Source organism: Felis catus, chromosome A1 (genome assembly GCF_018350175.1).
Source record: "Felis catus isolate Fca126 chromosome A1, F.catus_Fca126_mat1.0, whole genome shotgun sequence".
Taxonomy (NCBI): domain Eukaryota; kingdom Metazoa; phylum Chordata; class Mammalia; order Carnivora; family Felidae; genus Felis; species Felis catus.
Window position 1 is genome coordinate 36,013,006 of NC_058368.1, and position 14,789 is coordinate 36,027,794.

The 14,789-nt window shown below is 33.9% G+C and overlaps 1 protein-coding gene across 3 annotated transcripts in view; it reads right to left on the reverse strand.

Annotated features, from left to right (window-relative positions):
• The window catches only part of DIAPH3 (diaphanous related formin 3), a 506,099-nt gene that overhangs the window by 267,743 nt on the left and 223,567 nt on the right, over window positions 1-14,789 (reverse strand). For all 3 annotated transcript variants that reach the window (XM_006927330.5, XM_045053868.1, XM_045053865.1), the window contains 2 exons: window positions 10,457-10,551; window positions 5,992-6,093 (listed from right to left, as the gene is read on the reverse strand). In XM_006927330.5, coding sequence (XP_006927392.4) covers window positions 5,992-6,093; window positions 10,457-10,551 — 197 coding nt within the window. The remainder of the gene's footprint in view (window positions 1-5,991; window positions 6,094-10,456; window positions 10,552-14,789) is intronic.

A 14,789-nucleotide genomic window follows, 5' to 3' on the forward strand; every position in this document is an offset into this window, starting at 1 on the left:
TGAAAAAGGATAATATTACATATTGGTGATTGTACAAGAAAAAAAACCCATACATATATTGTTCATAAAAATATACATTGACACTCCTCTTAGAAAGATAGTTTGGCAATAAATATCAAAATTAAAAATATCTTTTACCTAGCATTTGAAATTCTGGGACTCTTTTCCAAAAGTAGTATTAATAACAAAGCTCACCTTTATATAAAGAGTTTATTATTACAAGATGATTTACACAAATTCACTATTTTTAAATACTCAGGACAACACAATGGAGGTAGGCACTATCACTGTCCCTCTGACTGGCAGACTAATGACCCCCCAAGTATAACCAAGTACCAATCCCCAAAGCTTTTGAATAGATTATTTTACATGGCAAAGGGATTTTGCAGACTTGACTAAGAATCTTTAAATGAGATTATCCTGGATTATCCAAGTAGGCCCAATATAATCACAGGGCCTTTATAAACAGAGAGGAGAGGGTCAGTGAAGATGTGATGACAAGAGCCACAATGACAATGGACCATGAGCCAAGGAATGTGAGCAGCCTCTACAAGTTTGGAGAAAGGAAACAAATCCACTGCCTTCATAAGGAATGGAGCCCTGATAACCCATTTTGGACTTCCGACTTCCAGAATTAAAACATAATCAACTTCTGTTGTTTGAAGCCACTAAGGTCATGGTAATTTATTATAGCAGCAATAGGAAAAATCCCATTTCATAAATGAGGTCATTGAGATACAGAAAAATAAACGACTACCTAAGAACACACAGCTAATAAGGTTGACCTAGGATTTAAACCCAGAGTCCCTATTCACCATGTCTATAAAACACTGCCTTCAAATGCATAAAGATGTAAGCACAGTTACTCTTTCAAGAACCCTGGGGACATACAATTTAATGAATATTGACACAATATTTCTGAATAGTATATTCAAATATGTACACAAGGATGTATACAAAATTATTATTTTAAAACCCTCCAACCAACCATATTTTTTTAAGGAAATTGTTAAAAAGAAAAAGTCATAGTTAGAGACCATGAAATACCACATAAGAATTTAAAACCGGTACATCATGAAAATAAAGATCTCCAAAACATATTTTTTATAATGAAAAAGTTTCAGAATAGTTTTTTTCTAAATGTTCATATGAACACGCACACATTTGTGAGTACAAAGAAACAGGATTGGAAATCCAACAAAATGTTAAAAATAATTTTGTATTCTGTGTGGAATGCAGTGAGTTAGTGAGATACAAGGAACTTCCACATTGTATTCACTATTTTTATATGTTATTTGAATGTTTTACAACAAGAATATTAGGGTATATTTTAAAACAAGGCATTTTTAATGCAGGGAAATATGCATAAACTTCCTACAACATTTTTTTTTGATTAAAAAAAAAATGGAGGTCTCTACTGCAAAAAGTTTAAAAGCCCTGCCCTACAGTGACACCAAATGGTGGCAGTTCAAAATACAGTACACAAACACGACATTTGTTCAATTCAACCTTCCTATGAAAGATTTGATCCCTTTGAAGAACAGGCAGCTTAACGGAATTAAATAATATGGAGACATATACTCAAAAACCTAGAATTTTTAATCAAAGAAACTCTACTGCACTAAGTTTCAAATGCAAATTTTTAGGCATTTTTCCAAACTTCAACTAAGCCTCTGATCCCACTGAATATTCACATATCTTATTTCTCACACAGTTAAACCATGATAATGTGAGAACAGAGATTTTACCTAATGGTTTACTGATCAAAGAAACTGCAAATATTAAAAAAAAAAATGTCATGCAACTAAAATCAAGTTCTACTCAATGGGAATCAACTTTTGGTAAATAGGCCATATTTTGGGAGGGGGGGGTGAGGTGGCGTTAGGACTAAAGAGGGAAGGAAGGAATCCAAAAAAAGAGACAGGCAATTGGTTTAATGAGTGAGAGTTTCTAGGAGATATATTTTCACTTCTTAACTTATTGACAGACAATTAAGTTGAATAAAGCATGAGGAAAGGGCACACCAAATAAAAACCACTTTCTCAGCAACAATAAGAGTTTTATCCTGAACCGTCCAGGGAAAAGAATATTTCAAATTAGGCACATCAGTCAGTACTCCGTGTCCTCTGCCCAGAACCTAAACCAACAAATAGAATCAGCATGCCAACTGTCTCATTCATTTCAAGTTACACAAAAAGACACAGATATAGACCACCTCCCAGAGAACTCCTTTAAAATACCATTTGACTAGAATCTTTAGTCTCTCAGCATTAAATGACAACTTTTTCAGATTTGGGGTGGGATATTACTTTTCATATGCCAAAACCTTTCAGAAAACATAGGACATGGTAGTATACTATAATCGGCTACAAAAAACAAATCAATTCTACCATTAAACTGTTAGGACCTGAATTCACAGCACCGGAGATCAATTCCAAAAGGTACCAGCTCACCAAATGCCACCACTGTTATGATCACAACTAGACTACAGTGCACAGACAAGGCCAGCTCTTGAACACCTAAGAACTGTCCTGCTCAAACTGGCCAATGTCCAAGTCATAAGGATTGCAAAGAAAACTAGTTCGGGAAGATTCTGAATTATTAAAATAATAGATGAGTGACTAAACCCTTAGTAGCAGCATAAAAGGACCTGTATCTAGTATTCATTCATTAAAAAACTTTTTTTTTTTTTTAAGGAATCGAGATAGTGTCTGCATTAAAAATTTTTGCTTCCAATTTCAAGGGAGAAATAAAGTGCATATGAAACACTATATTATAGGAAACCTGGAGGGAATACAAACATGGTTTAGTGACTGAAAGAAAGCTTCAAGGGCATACAATTTCATGCATATTGACACAGTATTTCTCAATAGTCTATTTGTATACCACACACTATATAGGACATAGAGTCCTGAAAAGTTGTATCCAAGTAATACATGACAAAAGTAAAAGATATTTCTAATTTATGTGTTATATCTTACATATTCTAATTGGTCTTTAATTGACACTGGTTACCAGGCATTTTGGATGTGTTACTTTTGTACATCCCCTTTCTACCAAAGAGAAAATAATGTAAGCAAATTCCAATGTCCTGGTGGGGCGGATTTTTGCTTATTGTTTTACCTAATTCTTGAGTGGAATTAAAGTTGATTATATAATGCAAACAAGTATGGTGATTTTATAGTGTCAAATTCCTATGTTTGTTGAAATGGAATACACCTTTCTGAGAATTCTAAGGTTCACATGAATTACATTAATAAATTTATATAATTGGATAAAAGAAAAAGTTAAACTGACAAGTAATGTAACTGTAGAGTTTCAAGTGATTTTGTTAAATTGAAAACAATGTAGAAATCAACTGTTACAGAACCTGAAGATGATACAGAGCTGAAAGTAAGCCTATCTTTGGTGAAAACAAATGAAAAGGCAAGAATTGGCCCTATTTGGGGGTACAAAGGTTACCCTAACCTACGACTCCCCTTGTTTTTGATATGGTGATGATTTTTAGGTGGAAATGATTACTACTTTAAATCTAAGTTTAGTCAGTAAGTAAATGCTCTTTTATGAAATCAAAGTCATGTAGGAATCTGCAGTTCAGTTTACTTGGAGTTAATAGCCCATCTTCACTACAAACATGTTTATTACTTATAAAATAAAACAGTATAATGAGAATCATAGAAATAAACATAATTATAATCAGTTTCCTGAAACTACCAAACTATCATATTACTTATGTAATCTTGATAAATTGAAAACATATCACTATTTAAAGAACTAGCAAACAATATTGAGCTTTTAATCCAGAAAGAACTAAAATCTGCAGGCATTCCACACTGTTATACAATTTTTGTCCATCATGTTTTTTGGTAATTCTGCAGTATTGTTTGGAACTTTAAGCAGGTTTCTCCCCCTTTGGGCAGGGGAGAAGTATCTAAGAAGTAGAGGGAGACATATTAGGAATGGTAAAAAGCTGAAAGAAGGTAAAGTTGAAGAACATTACAATTTCACGATGCACACACACAAACACTACATACTATATATATTATTGTTTTTTCCTGTCAACTTTCTCCTTTCTTCACTAAAGCAATTATGTTTTAAAACATTAGTACCACACAAACTAGAATGTACAACAATGGGTTCAAGAACATTCACAATCAACATATAATAAAACACTGTTCATAATGTCTCTAGCAGATGTTTTTCAGTACCATTACTCTTTCAACATTAAATTCCATTTTCAGTCAGGTATGACCTGGCTTGGAATGTGTAGATTCAAGGTCAAGTTTGAGTTGACATGTCCTAAAATGGAAGTGGTCTATCTTTGTCTTAAAATCAAAACTATAACCTCTGGCACTAATATCTGGAAATATAATTGCTACATTTAAATTTCTGGCCCCTAAGAGAATACTGCTTGTAAATCATGGCTCTTTGATGTGAATTCCATATTTTCAAAGGCGGACATAACCTGCCTATTTTAAAATAACTGCAAGTTTGAGCTCATTCTTCTGTGAAAATCACTAAAACGTGAGAAGAGTTTTACATTTTTCCTGTGATGATATGCAATGTAAAAAGTTACTTGCTACATAGACATTTTCATATAAGGTTATATGTGTTTCAGATTTAATGTGAATAGGAAATATTTTTATATTATAATTTTACATTATATAATTTTCTTCAAGAGTCAAAAAGTTGGGCCAAAAAAAAAAGCCCCAAAATTCTGCATAGTCTGTGGTTAAAAATGTAATGCAAATTCTCCCTTACTCACTTATACCCAGTGGAAGACATTGCAGGTAGAGCATCAAATATGGAGCAAAAGAAAGACAAAATGATCAGGTAATAGAATATAAAGCAAACAAGGAAATACAGAAAAGAGAAAAAGAAGAAAATGGTACCCTAGAGAACTGGGTTTAAAAAAAAAAGTTGTTTTTTTTTTTTTGTAAAGAAAATAAGTTAAAAGTTTTATAATAAAAATTGTAAGACTATGTATAGGAAAACCCCGCCTTTTTCTTCCCCTTATGTGTTCTAAGCAGAGTTTTGTGAACTCAGGAAGGTAGTGAGGGGAGGGCTGAAGACAATAGGTTTATGAAGAAATGGCAGCAGTTTAAGCAGTTTAAGAGCAAATGCCAACAACATGCAAAATATGGTATGCAGTCACAGTCCTTTAGTTAGCCAACCCACATCTTCATAATTATATCAAACACAAATTCCATCATGTCCCTGGAGGTTGGTAATAGAACTTCAGATGAAAGGGAAAAAAAAAAATAATCTTACATACAAAGAATCAAAACACTACAGTATCATCATGATGACTGAATGTAACCAACCTCAAAATGATTATGTAATGATAGGAGAAAAGAACAGGAGAAAGCCAGCTCGATAAAAATCTTAATTTTAAGTTGGCAACACAGCTAATATATAGCACTGGCAAGAATTTTCACCTCTGCAGACCCCCAACTTCTATAAATAAAATAGGAGACTGGAACAAGATGATTATCAAGGTGTCTCAAAGATTTTTTTTAAAGGTATTCCTTTTTCACCCTTATCACCAAGGAGGAGACTGTACTTCTAATTTCAGAGTCTAACATGGGAGATGAAAGGAAGTGAGTGATTACAACAAGAAGCTGATGCTGCTTTTGCAATATGTTGGCTTACGATGCTCCAGCATTAACCATAAATACTCTCGTCAGTCATAGGAGTGCAGTTTTCATCTTACATTTTGACATGAAATTGACAATAACGACAAGAAATCAGGTTTATACTTTTTAAAAACTCCTTGGACTTCATTTGTGGCTACAGTTTCAATATACATATTTGAAATCAAAATAATTTCCCATAAATATCCTTAGGTTAAAAAAAAAAAAAAAAAAGCAAGATGGGCTTCAAAGCTTTATGGGACAATCCTGATATGAAAAGGCCTGACATTTTCTTTCCTGCATTGCCTGGTATAAAGATGCCTGCACAGGAGAGTTAACGCCAAAAGACAGTACTTACCACAACAGCAAACTGCTCGGGTTCACATAAGTTGTTATAGTCACTCTTGAACTGAGACAGTGAACTTAACTGTTCTTGATCTGGAAGATGCTTTATTAGGTTCTAAAAATTAAAAACATAAAATATTTTCACTAAATGTGCTTCTTGCACTCTAGATAAATCCATCAATAAACTATTGGAAAGAAACCACTAAAAAAGTCAGTCTTCAGTTTTATTTCTAGGTAACCTCCCTTATACTCAGCTTTACGCTACATTCTCTGCATCTTGAAAGCAGTCAATTTTTCTCTTTACTCTCTAGAGTTATATATTCAAATCAAGCACTACTGAATGTTTATTTGATTAGCTATATAACTGAGAAAGAAAAACTCCACCTATACCAAAGGAACAGCTTTCTCACCTGGGTAAATGTGATCAATTACATTTCAGATTGAGGGAATTAAATGTCAGATATTCAAGCAAAGCCAAACATATTTTAACACTTCATCCAGGGTGATAAAAGAAATTATCATATTACTACTAAAAGGCAAGAGAAAGAAATGAAATCCAGAGAACTTTAATGAAAGTGCTTGCAAGATTTAATCAACATGATTACAGTTTTAATAACAAAAATGAAAGTATCTCTAAAACGAAGACAAAGTAACTTTTCCGATGTGGAAGAAAACTTGAAAAGGTACTAAAGACATGGAATGATGTACTTTGCAAATAAAAAGCTTCTGAAGAGATCCTTTAGGAATTTAAGTGCCTGTTGCCTTTGGCCTGGATCACCTCCCATCCAGAAACCACAGGCTTGCTTGGTTATTCTGGTTCCTCTGTCCATGAACAGTCTTTCCCAGGCCACACACTTAAGGTCAGGCAAACACTCCCAATGAAGACCAAATAAACAAATTTTCTTCCCTGTTATAAAGTAATGATTATACAGTCTTGTGGACAAAGTCTATATAGATCTTCCGTATCAAAATGTAATTGATTTTAACAGTGTCATTACAAATTAGTGTCCTGATATTAAAATTAAGAAAAAGAGTGGTTGGTGTTCACAATCCCAAATTTTAGCATCAGTATATTGTCTTCAAGCCCAAAGTCAATACAAGTTATAATTCAGCCTACATCATGCTCTATATATTTATGGGGAAAACTCCCCCAAAGGTGTCATTAGTTAAAGACATTGTTAGAGAATGTTATTTATCAAAGTAGTTAGATCAAAGAAGAAGTTTTGGACTCACTGTGTACCTTTGGACAAAAACTTGGTTGACTGGCCGAGAACAAACAAAAAAAAGTGGCGATTTAAGATCATCCCTAACAAAAGTATTTACTATTAATACTACCAACTGAATAAAAACAATGCAAGTAGAGGATTTTTCCACATAAATAGAAATTTCTCTTATTAAAATTGCCTGAAGCCAAAAGACCTGGTTATTTGTGTTTCTTTTAACCATTCTAGCTAACAGCTGGATTGAGTTACTTATAATCAGGCTTCTGAATTTCTTCAGTATCCTTGTAGATGACCATCAAATCCCCTTAAATATTATGAGTTAATATATAATCTTTTATCATGTATTTATTAATTTTTCACTTCATGATTTTTGCTTTGTAGAGTAATGAAACTATAATGATTTCTAAGAATACAGGCCCAAACTTCCTGTGTCTCTCTCTCTTTACCAAAGTTACCAACCTTCCATAAATCCTAAGGTCCTTTCAGACCAAACCAACTCTTCACAGTTGCCCACATACCCACAGCTTTTCCCTCACAGCTCAGAGTATTACTAGTGCCAGAATAACTGACCTTTGCTACACATTAGTCACAGAGCCCTATCTACATCCATACTGTATTCAGTCCTGAAGTGCCCTCACCTCCACACACACACACACACACACACACGTACCCTCACCTCCACACATGCACAGCACTCCCTTAACCCATCATCTAATCTATACCAAAAAAAAAAAGTCTTGATACAGCCATGTGTACCTTGTATTATAATTTTACACACACACACACACACACACACACACACACACACACACACACACACACACACATCATTTCACTTGTCAAACTAAATATCCCAGAAAGGTAAAATCGATGTTTAATTGAACCAACCACAATGCCCTGCACATGGGGGGGGGGGGGGGGTATAATAAAATAGATGCTAAATGAACTAATTAATAAAAGACAAATGAAGGCAAATGGGGAGAGAATAAGTTAGAAGGATGACATCAAAAATGACATACTACTGACATCTGGTTATATATGAATAACTAGATATGCCAAAACAAAATCGTGACTGTGAACATAGCTTACCAAAATGATGATTATTATAAAGTAAGGTTTTCCCTGTGCCCTGTGAAAAAAAGGCAGTTCTTCACTTTACAATTAGGAACATATTTTTTTTATTTAATTTAAGAGGGCACCTGGGTGGCTCAGTCAGTTAAGCGTCCAGCTTTTGATTTCAGCTCAGGTCATGATCTCATTTTTCGTGAGTTCGAGCCCCATGCGGGAGGTTGGAGATCCTGCTTGGGATTCTCTCTCCCCCTATCTCTCTGCCCCTCCCCACTTGCACTCTCCCTCCCTCTCTCGCTCAAAATGAATAAAGAAACTGAAATAAATAAAATTAACTTGAGACTTCAAATAGCACGGAATTCTTATTTTTTAATCAGCATATAAATGTCCGAACTAAATTTTTCGATTTTAAATTCCTGAGATGGGTTTTACACGTAGTAGGTGTGGCAGGCAGAACGATGACCTGAACCACACCACCCAAGATGTCCACACCTAATCCCCAAAACTTGTAAAAATATTAGGATATGTGGCAAAAGGAATTAAGGTTGTTATCAGCTGACTTTAAAAGAGGGGAAATTTCCCTAGATTATCAGAACTGCAGAATGTAACCACAAAGGTCGTTAAAAGTGGAAGAGAGAGACAGAACATGGAGCGAGAGGGAGATGTGACCATGGAAAAAAGAAGAGAGTCAGTATCCTTTGAAAGTTGAAGAAAAGTGTCCCAAGCCAAGGAATGTGGGAAGCCATGAGGAGCCAGGAAAGATAAAGGGATTTTTTTTTTTAAATCCTATAGAAAGGAAGGCAAGCCTGCCAACACCTGGACTTTAGCACAATAAGACACATGCCAGATTTCTGTTCAACAGAAATGGAGACTAATAAATTTGTGTTATTTTAAGCTACTGAATTTATGGTGAATTGTTACAGCAGCAATAGAAAACTAATATATTAAGAAATTATATGGAACTGGATGTTCTTTGGACATGAATTTAAAAGTGCAAATTTCCCATCTCTACACACAAAATCCACATGAATATCCAAAACATTCGTGTAATCAAGTTAAAAGCTACTCTGTAAAAATTCAATACATGCATCAAAAAAAAAATACAAACATGTATGAAGCAGAAAAAATTTTCTTTAAGGAACTTGAAATTTACTCCCAACAACAAGGCACATTTACGATCAACAGTTAACAAAGACAAAAACCTAGTAAAAAGAAAGTGCTTAGAGAAAAAAAGACTCAGGGAAGAGTTACTGAATCAGGTGTATATGAGTCTCAGCTACTCACAGCACAATCCCCTACTGGGATTATATCGCAACCACCTTGGGAAGACAAGATAGCAGAAGCAAAACCCAAAACTTTCCAAGATACCATTCATTGATGGATTAAATGTCCAAAATAATTTTAAACGTGTTCACACTAACAAATAATCTCTGGTTTCTTTTTGTTGCTAAAAAGCCATTTTTCTAAGTACATCCACTATAAGAATGAAAGATAGTAAACTGAAGATATTATTCTCTTCCTATATAATTTGTGGTTTGATACTCTGATTTTACAGTTTATCAAGACACGCATTATTGATGTCTTATGTGGAATTCAGCAAATAACTCTGGCACCACACTAGCATTCCTTAAATAATACTGCGGGTAGACACCATTTAAAAAATCTGGCAGCCTCCTGAATGAATTCAGAACGCTATGCCCACAATTTCTAGTACTCGTAGGAACACAAATGACTCAAGGAAGGGTGGTTAATAAAGGGGACTCTAAACGAAGAGAAAAGTCCCTCAATCTTCTGCACTGAATCATAATGCAACTTTACAAGATAAGAGCCTAATAAAAACATATTCTGAAAGGATTATACAAATAAACTTTAAGTCACATATTACTAACCTTAACTGTAACAAAAACAAAAACATACATGTTGAATTAAACAATTTGCCTTTCAAAAACAGTCATTTAAAATAATTGAAATGTAATCATTTTGATAGCATTACATTTAGTTGCAGTTAAGAAAAGATGCAGAGTTTTATCTCCTGGCAAAGCAGAAGTTATGCTAAAACTAATTATGCAGCAATGATTTTCCAGTTGAATGATCTGGTTTAAGAATTTTGCTTCACTTACAGATTTGTATTTAATGAGAAGCTTGCAATGAAATATTGGAATTTAAGCTCTCTGCCAGTTTGTTTACCTGAATCATAGACTCTGCCAACTGTGTTTCATCCACTTCCAGTATCATCATTTTGATTTCCTCATATGGCACCCGAAAAGAGCTCAAGAAGATTGCTAAAAGGGGGAGAAAAGGGTTCATAATGAGTAAGAGAAGAAAAGAATTTGAGATGTAGTTCTATGTATAAAATCAAAACTAATTTATAAAATGAGAGACTTTAAACATTAAATATAATGACTATGGGAGAAATTTTCATTAGCACATTTTCTCCTCTAGTTTTAGAACTAGTATTTAAGCAACAGCCCTTTATTATTATGCTGGTTCCAAGGTTGATTTTTAATGCTTGGTTATTAGCCTATCACAGGAATGGTGCCAATTTTCATATGATAAAAAAAAAAAAAACTGAAATATATTTGGTACACTATAAAAATATTACATTGGGATGAAAAGAACCATAAAACTCCAATATGCACATATAATTTTTGTCTAAACATGTGTATTATTAGGTTTTATAATATCCTGCAGCCCTACTAAATAGTTTAGAAAAAAATATTTTAAGAAAACTGGCGAGTAGTGCATTTACACTATTGCAAGTTATAATAGCACTTTGCTCTTTAAAAACATTATAGACAATATGCCAGAAAAATAGCCTTTATATGTAACTGAAGCTTGAATATCGAATATTGGAAAACAAATTTTCCTGGGAAACCATACAAATGGATTATATTGGGTAATACGTTATTACTGAAGATTCCAACATTATTTACATTTTTTTCTAATATCTCATATGTCTAATATTAAACCACAGTGATCTTCTCAAAAGCTACTGAGGTAAATAAGGATATTTTCATAGTATTAGATTTAATGCTTTTGCCGTTTCCCCCCTTGATCTACTATTACTGCGTCTCTTCTTCAGTGACAGATGTCACTCTGTGAACATACTCAGAACTTGCTACCGCTACCATTTATTTTATATGCTGAACTTATGTCATCTTGTCTGTAGATCTTTTCACAGACAGTATTTTTTACAAGATTTAGAAAACATGATCTTCTTTTTAAAGGCTATCTTTAGGCTTCCATATACCTGAGGACACCATGTATCATTTACAGATGAACAACATGTTCAACGTCAACACCAGCTTCACTGATACATTTCTGAACTCAAATAGTTATAAATAAGGGATAATAGTGCTAGAAATTATGGATGGGTATAATCCTTAGTATACCAACTAATGGAATAAAATATCTAAATGTTATTGCAAAACAGATTAATGAAATTACAAAATAAAAACCCTGTAGTAGACTCTGAAAAGCAAAAAATATAGTAACTATATGATCTCAAAGAGGTCATCAGTAAATAATTAATGGGAAGAGAACAAAATCTAAATACATACATCATGTACAAAACCAGTTGCTTATGATTGCAGAATTAAATGTAAATATTAACAAAAACAAATGCTAAAATAAATTTAACATGACAATTTAGCTCCTTTATGGTAAGAGAACATCTTAATCATATAAGTTGTTGGAAAATATGTGAAAAGAGTGATCTCTGACAACATAAAAGGAAAACAAGTCAAAGCACCGTAAACAATTAAAAAATAAGGAAGCTGAGGGGATAAAACTGCCTCAAAAAGCAAAGCATTTTTTTTCTTCATTTAGAATACCCTGAGGTCTAAAAAGGAAAATGAGCAAAATGTATGTAACCTTATGGGCACCTGGGTGGCTCAGTTTAAACATCTGAGTCTTGATCTTTGCTGAGGTCATGATCTCAAGGTTCATGAGATGTCTCTGACCCTCCCCGCTCATGCTATCTGTCTCTCTCAAAAAATATAATCTTAAAAAAAATGTAACTTTAATTAAAAGAATAAGAGAAAAAAACAAAACTAATAATATGTAATAATGTGTTAAGCCTTAGGAGTAAGCAAACTGAGAAGGCAAAGTGTTAAAATACACCTGAATTGCAAATTCTGTAGGATTAGTAAGATTAATCAGAATCTTTGAAATTATTAATTCCCTTTGAGAAGCAATAAATTCTACTCAAGAAACCTAGTCTATGGATACAACAAGAAGATATAGAAAAGATTATAACATTTAATACAAAGATCAAAGGATAAAATTACTCTGAGGCATAACACAGTCATGGAGAGAAAGAAAAATTATACTTTTACATATTTCAGCCACTAAGACAGAGTGGAGAGATGCCTTGGAATTATCTACTTCCTCCTCCCAAAAAAGGATATTTTGGATCTCAACCAAGAAATATCCTTAGCATAGCATTAGGTATAGTGCTGTCCAATCATTATGCTGTACAACTGGAACTAATGTAACATTGTGTGTCAGCTATAACTCAAGAATAAAAAAGAAACCCTTGAAATATCTAAAAAATATACATAAGTGTGTGCATGTATTTAAATCTTAAATCCATTTCTGAGCTATCCTTAAAGGAAGGAAAACAGATATCCTGGGAGAAAAAAATATTCAAGGAAAGATTGAAATAATGGCCAAGGGAAAAAGAAAAAGATTACTAAAAAGAAACAAGATTTGGAGGATTTTTTACTTTTTGAAAGTAAAAAATATATATACACACATACACTAATGACATCGAAAACTCAATGTATGGATTAGATATAATATAAAGAGAAAATTGAGCACATGAAAGACCACAGGCAAAAAAGCAATCCAAAACACAAATTTAAAGAGATGGAAAAATAGTTGGTTAAGAGATACAGAAGATAAGTAAAGATACTTTAAAAATGTCTACTTGGATTTACAAAGGGAAATCACAAAAAAGAACAGAGTTGAAAGAAATCTTATTTGAAGAGAAAATGTCAGAATATTCCAGAATTATAAAGAGACACAAATCATCAACAACACGAAGGCCCAACAAATCCCAAATATGATGTATTTTTTTTAAGCCACTCTAGAACCTTGCAAAACACGAGGCATTGGTAAGGTTAGGAAGTAGGAACATTCAGGCGCTGATGGTGGAAGAATAAATTGGTACAAACACTGCCCAGATATCTACTTAGAGGCGGAGTCACCTAACTTTTTCTGCTGAGACTCACATAGCCATTATTTTAGGTTTTCTAAGCTATTCAGGCTCTGTCACAACTACTCAACTGTGCTATTGGAGCACAGAAGCACCTACAGACATTATGTAAACAAATGTCCTGGCTAAGCTCTGCTAGACTGTGTCTTAACAAACAGACAATGGGCAAGATTTAGCCTGAAGGCCATAGTTTGCCACACCTTGCCTTAGTACCACCAAAAATGAGAAACAACACAGAAGTCAATCAAGGGTTAAATGAATAAAGTGTAACAGTCAAAGAATGTGTTAAAAATGGCAATAAAAATGAATATACTACAGCCAGATGCATTAATATGATATGATGTTGTTTATATAAAAGTCAGTCAGTTAAAAACTAAAACAGCTTATTTAGGAATATGCACATGGTTGGTAAAACTATAAATAAAAGGAAGGAAATATTTAAACCAAGATTTAAGAGAATGGTAACTTCTCATAGGAAGGGATATAAAATTGGAAAAGGTCATATGTAAGTCTTTAAAGTATGAGTCATGTTCTATTTCTTTAGCTGTAGGTGTTTGATTTATATCATTAAACGTAACATGCATTTTCTATATTCTCTGATAATAGGTCATAACAAAAACAATTAAAATAATTTTAAACGAATAATATGGAAACAAAATGCATGGGGAAAAAGGGTGGCATACTGTGTGGTAACAGATTAAGCTTAATCAAGTGAGGTCTGGCTCCTGGGAGCTACTCTCAAAAGCCCTGGGAATGTCCTGCCTGATAAGAGTTTCTATGTTTACTGGGGACACTGGGTGACACTAGACAGTCTATGCTAATCATCTGAGTTATGGTGGGGATTTTGGGTCACACAGTATTAACCTGTCCTCCCGAGGGTCTGAAAACTAAGGTCAGTCACGCAGTTTTGGGTCAGGTTCACCCAAAACCAAGAACCAGTAAAAACATTGACACCAAGGCTTAAGTGAGCCTCCCTGGTTGGCAATAACCTGTGACTATTATTACACATCATTGCTGGGAGAAGCTAGAGATGTCCATGGGTGAAAATTTCGTGCTCCAAACTCTCCTGGACACCTCCCCATGTGCCTCTTTCCTTGGCTGATTTTAATCTGTACTGTTTAATCATAAATCAAAGAGTTTTCAGTCATTTCTGTGAGTCCTTCCAATAAACCATCATACTTAAGATTGGTCTTGGGGACCCCCAAACTTAACTGGTGTCAGAAGTGAAGGTGGTCGTGGAGATAAAAAAAACAACAAAACTGCAGATGAAAACCTACTATGATCTCACTTGCACATTTATGT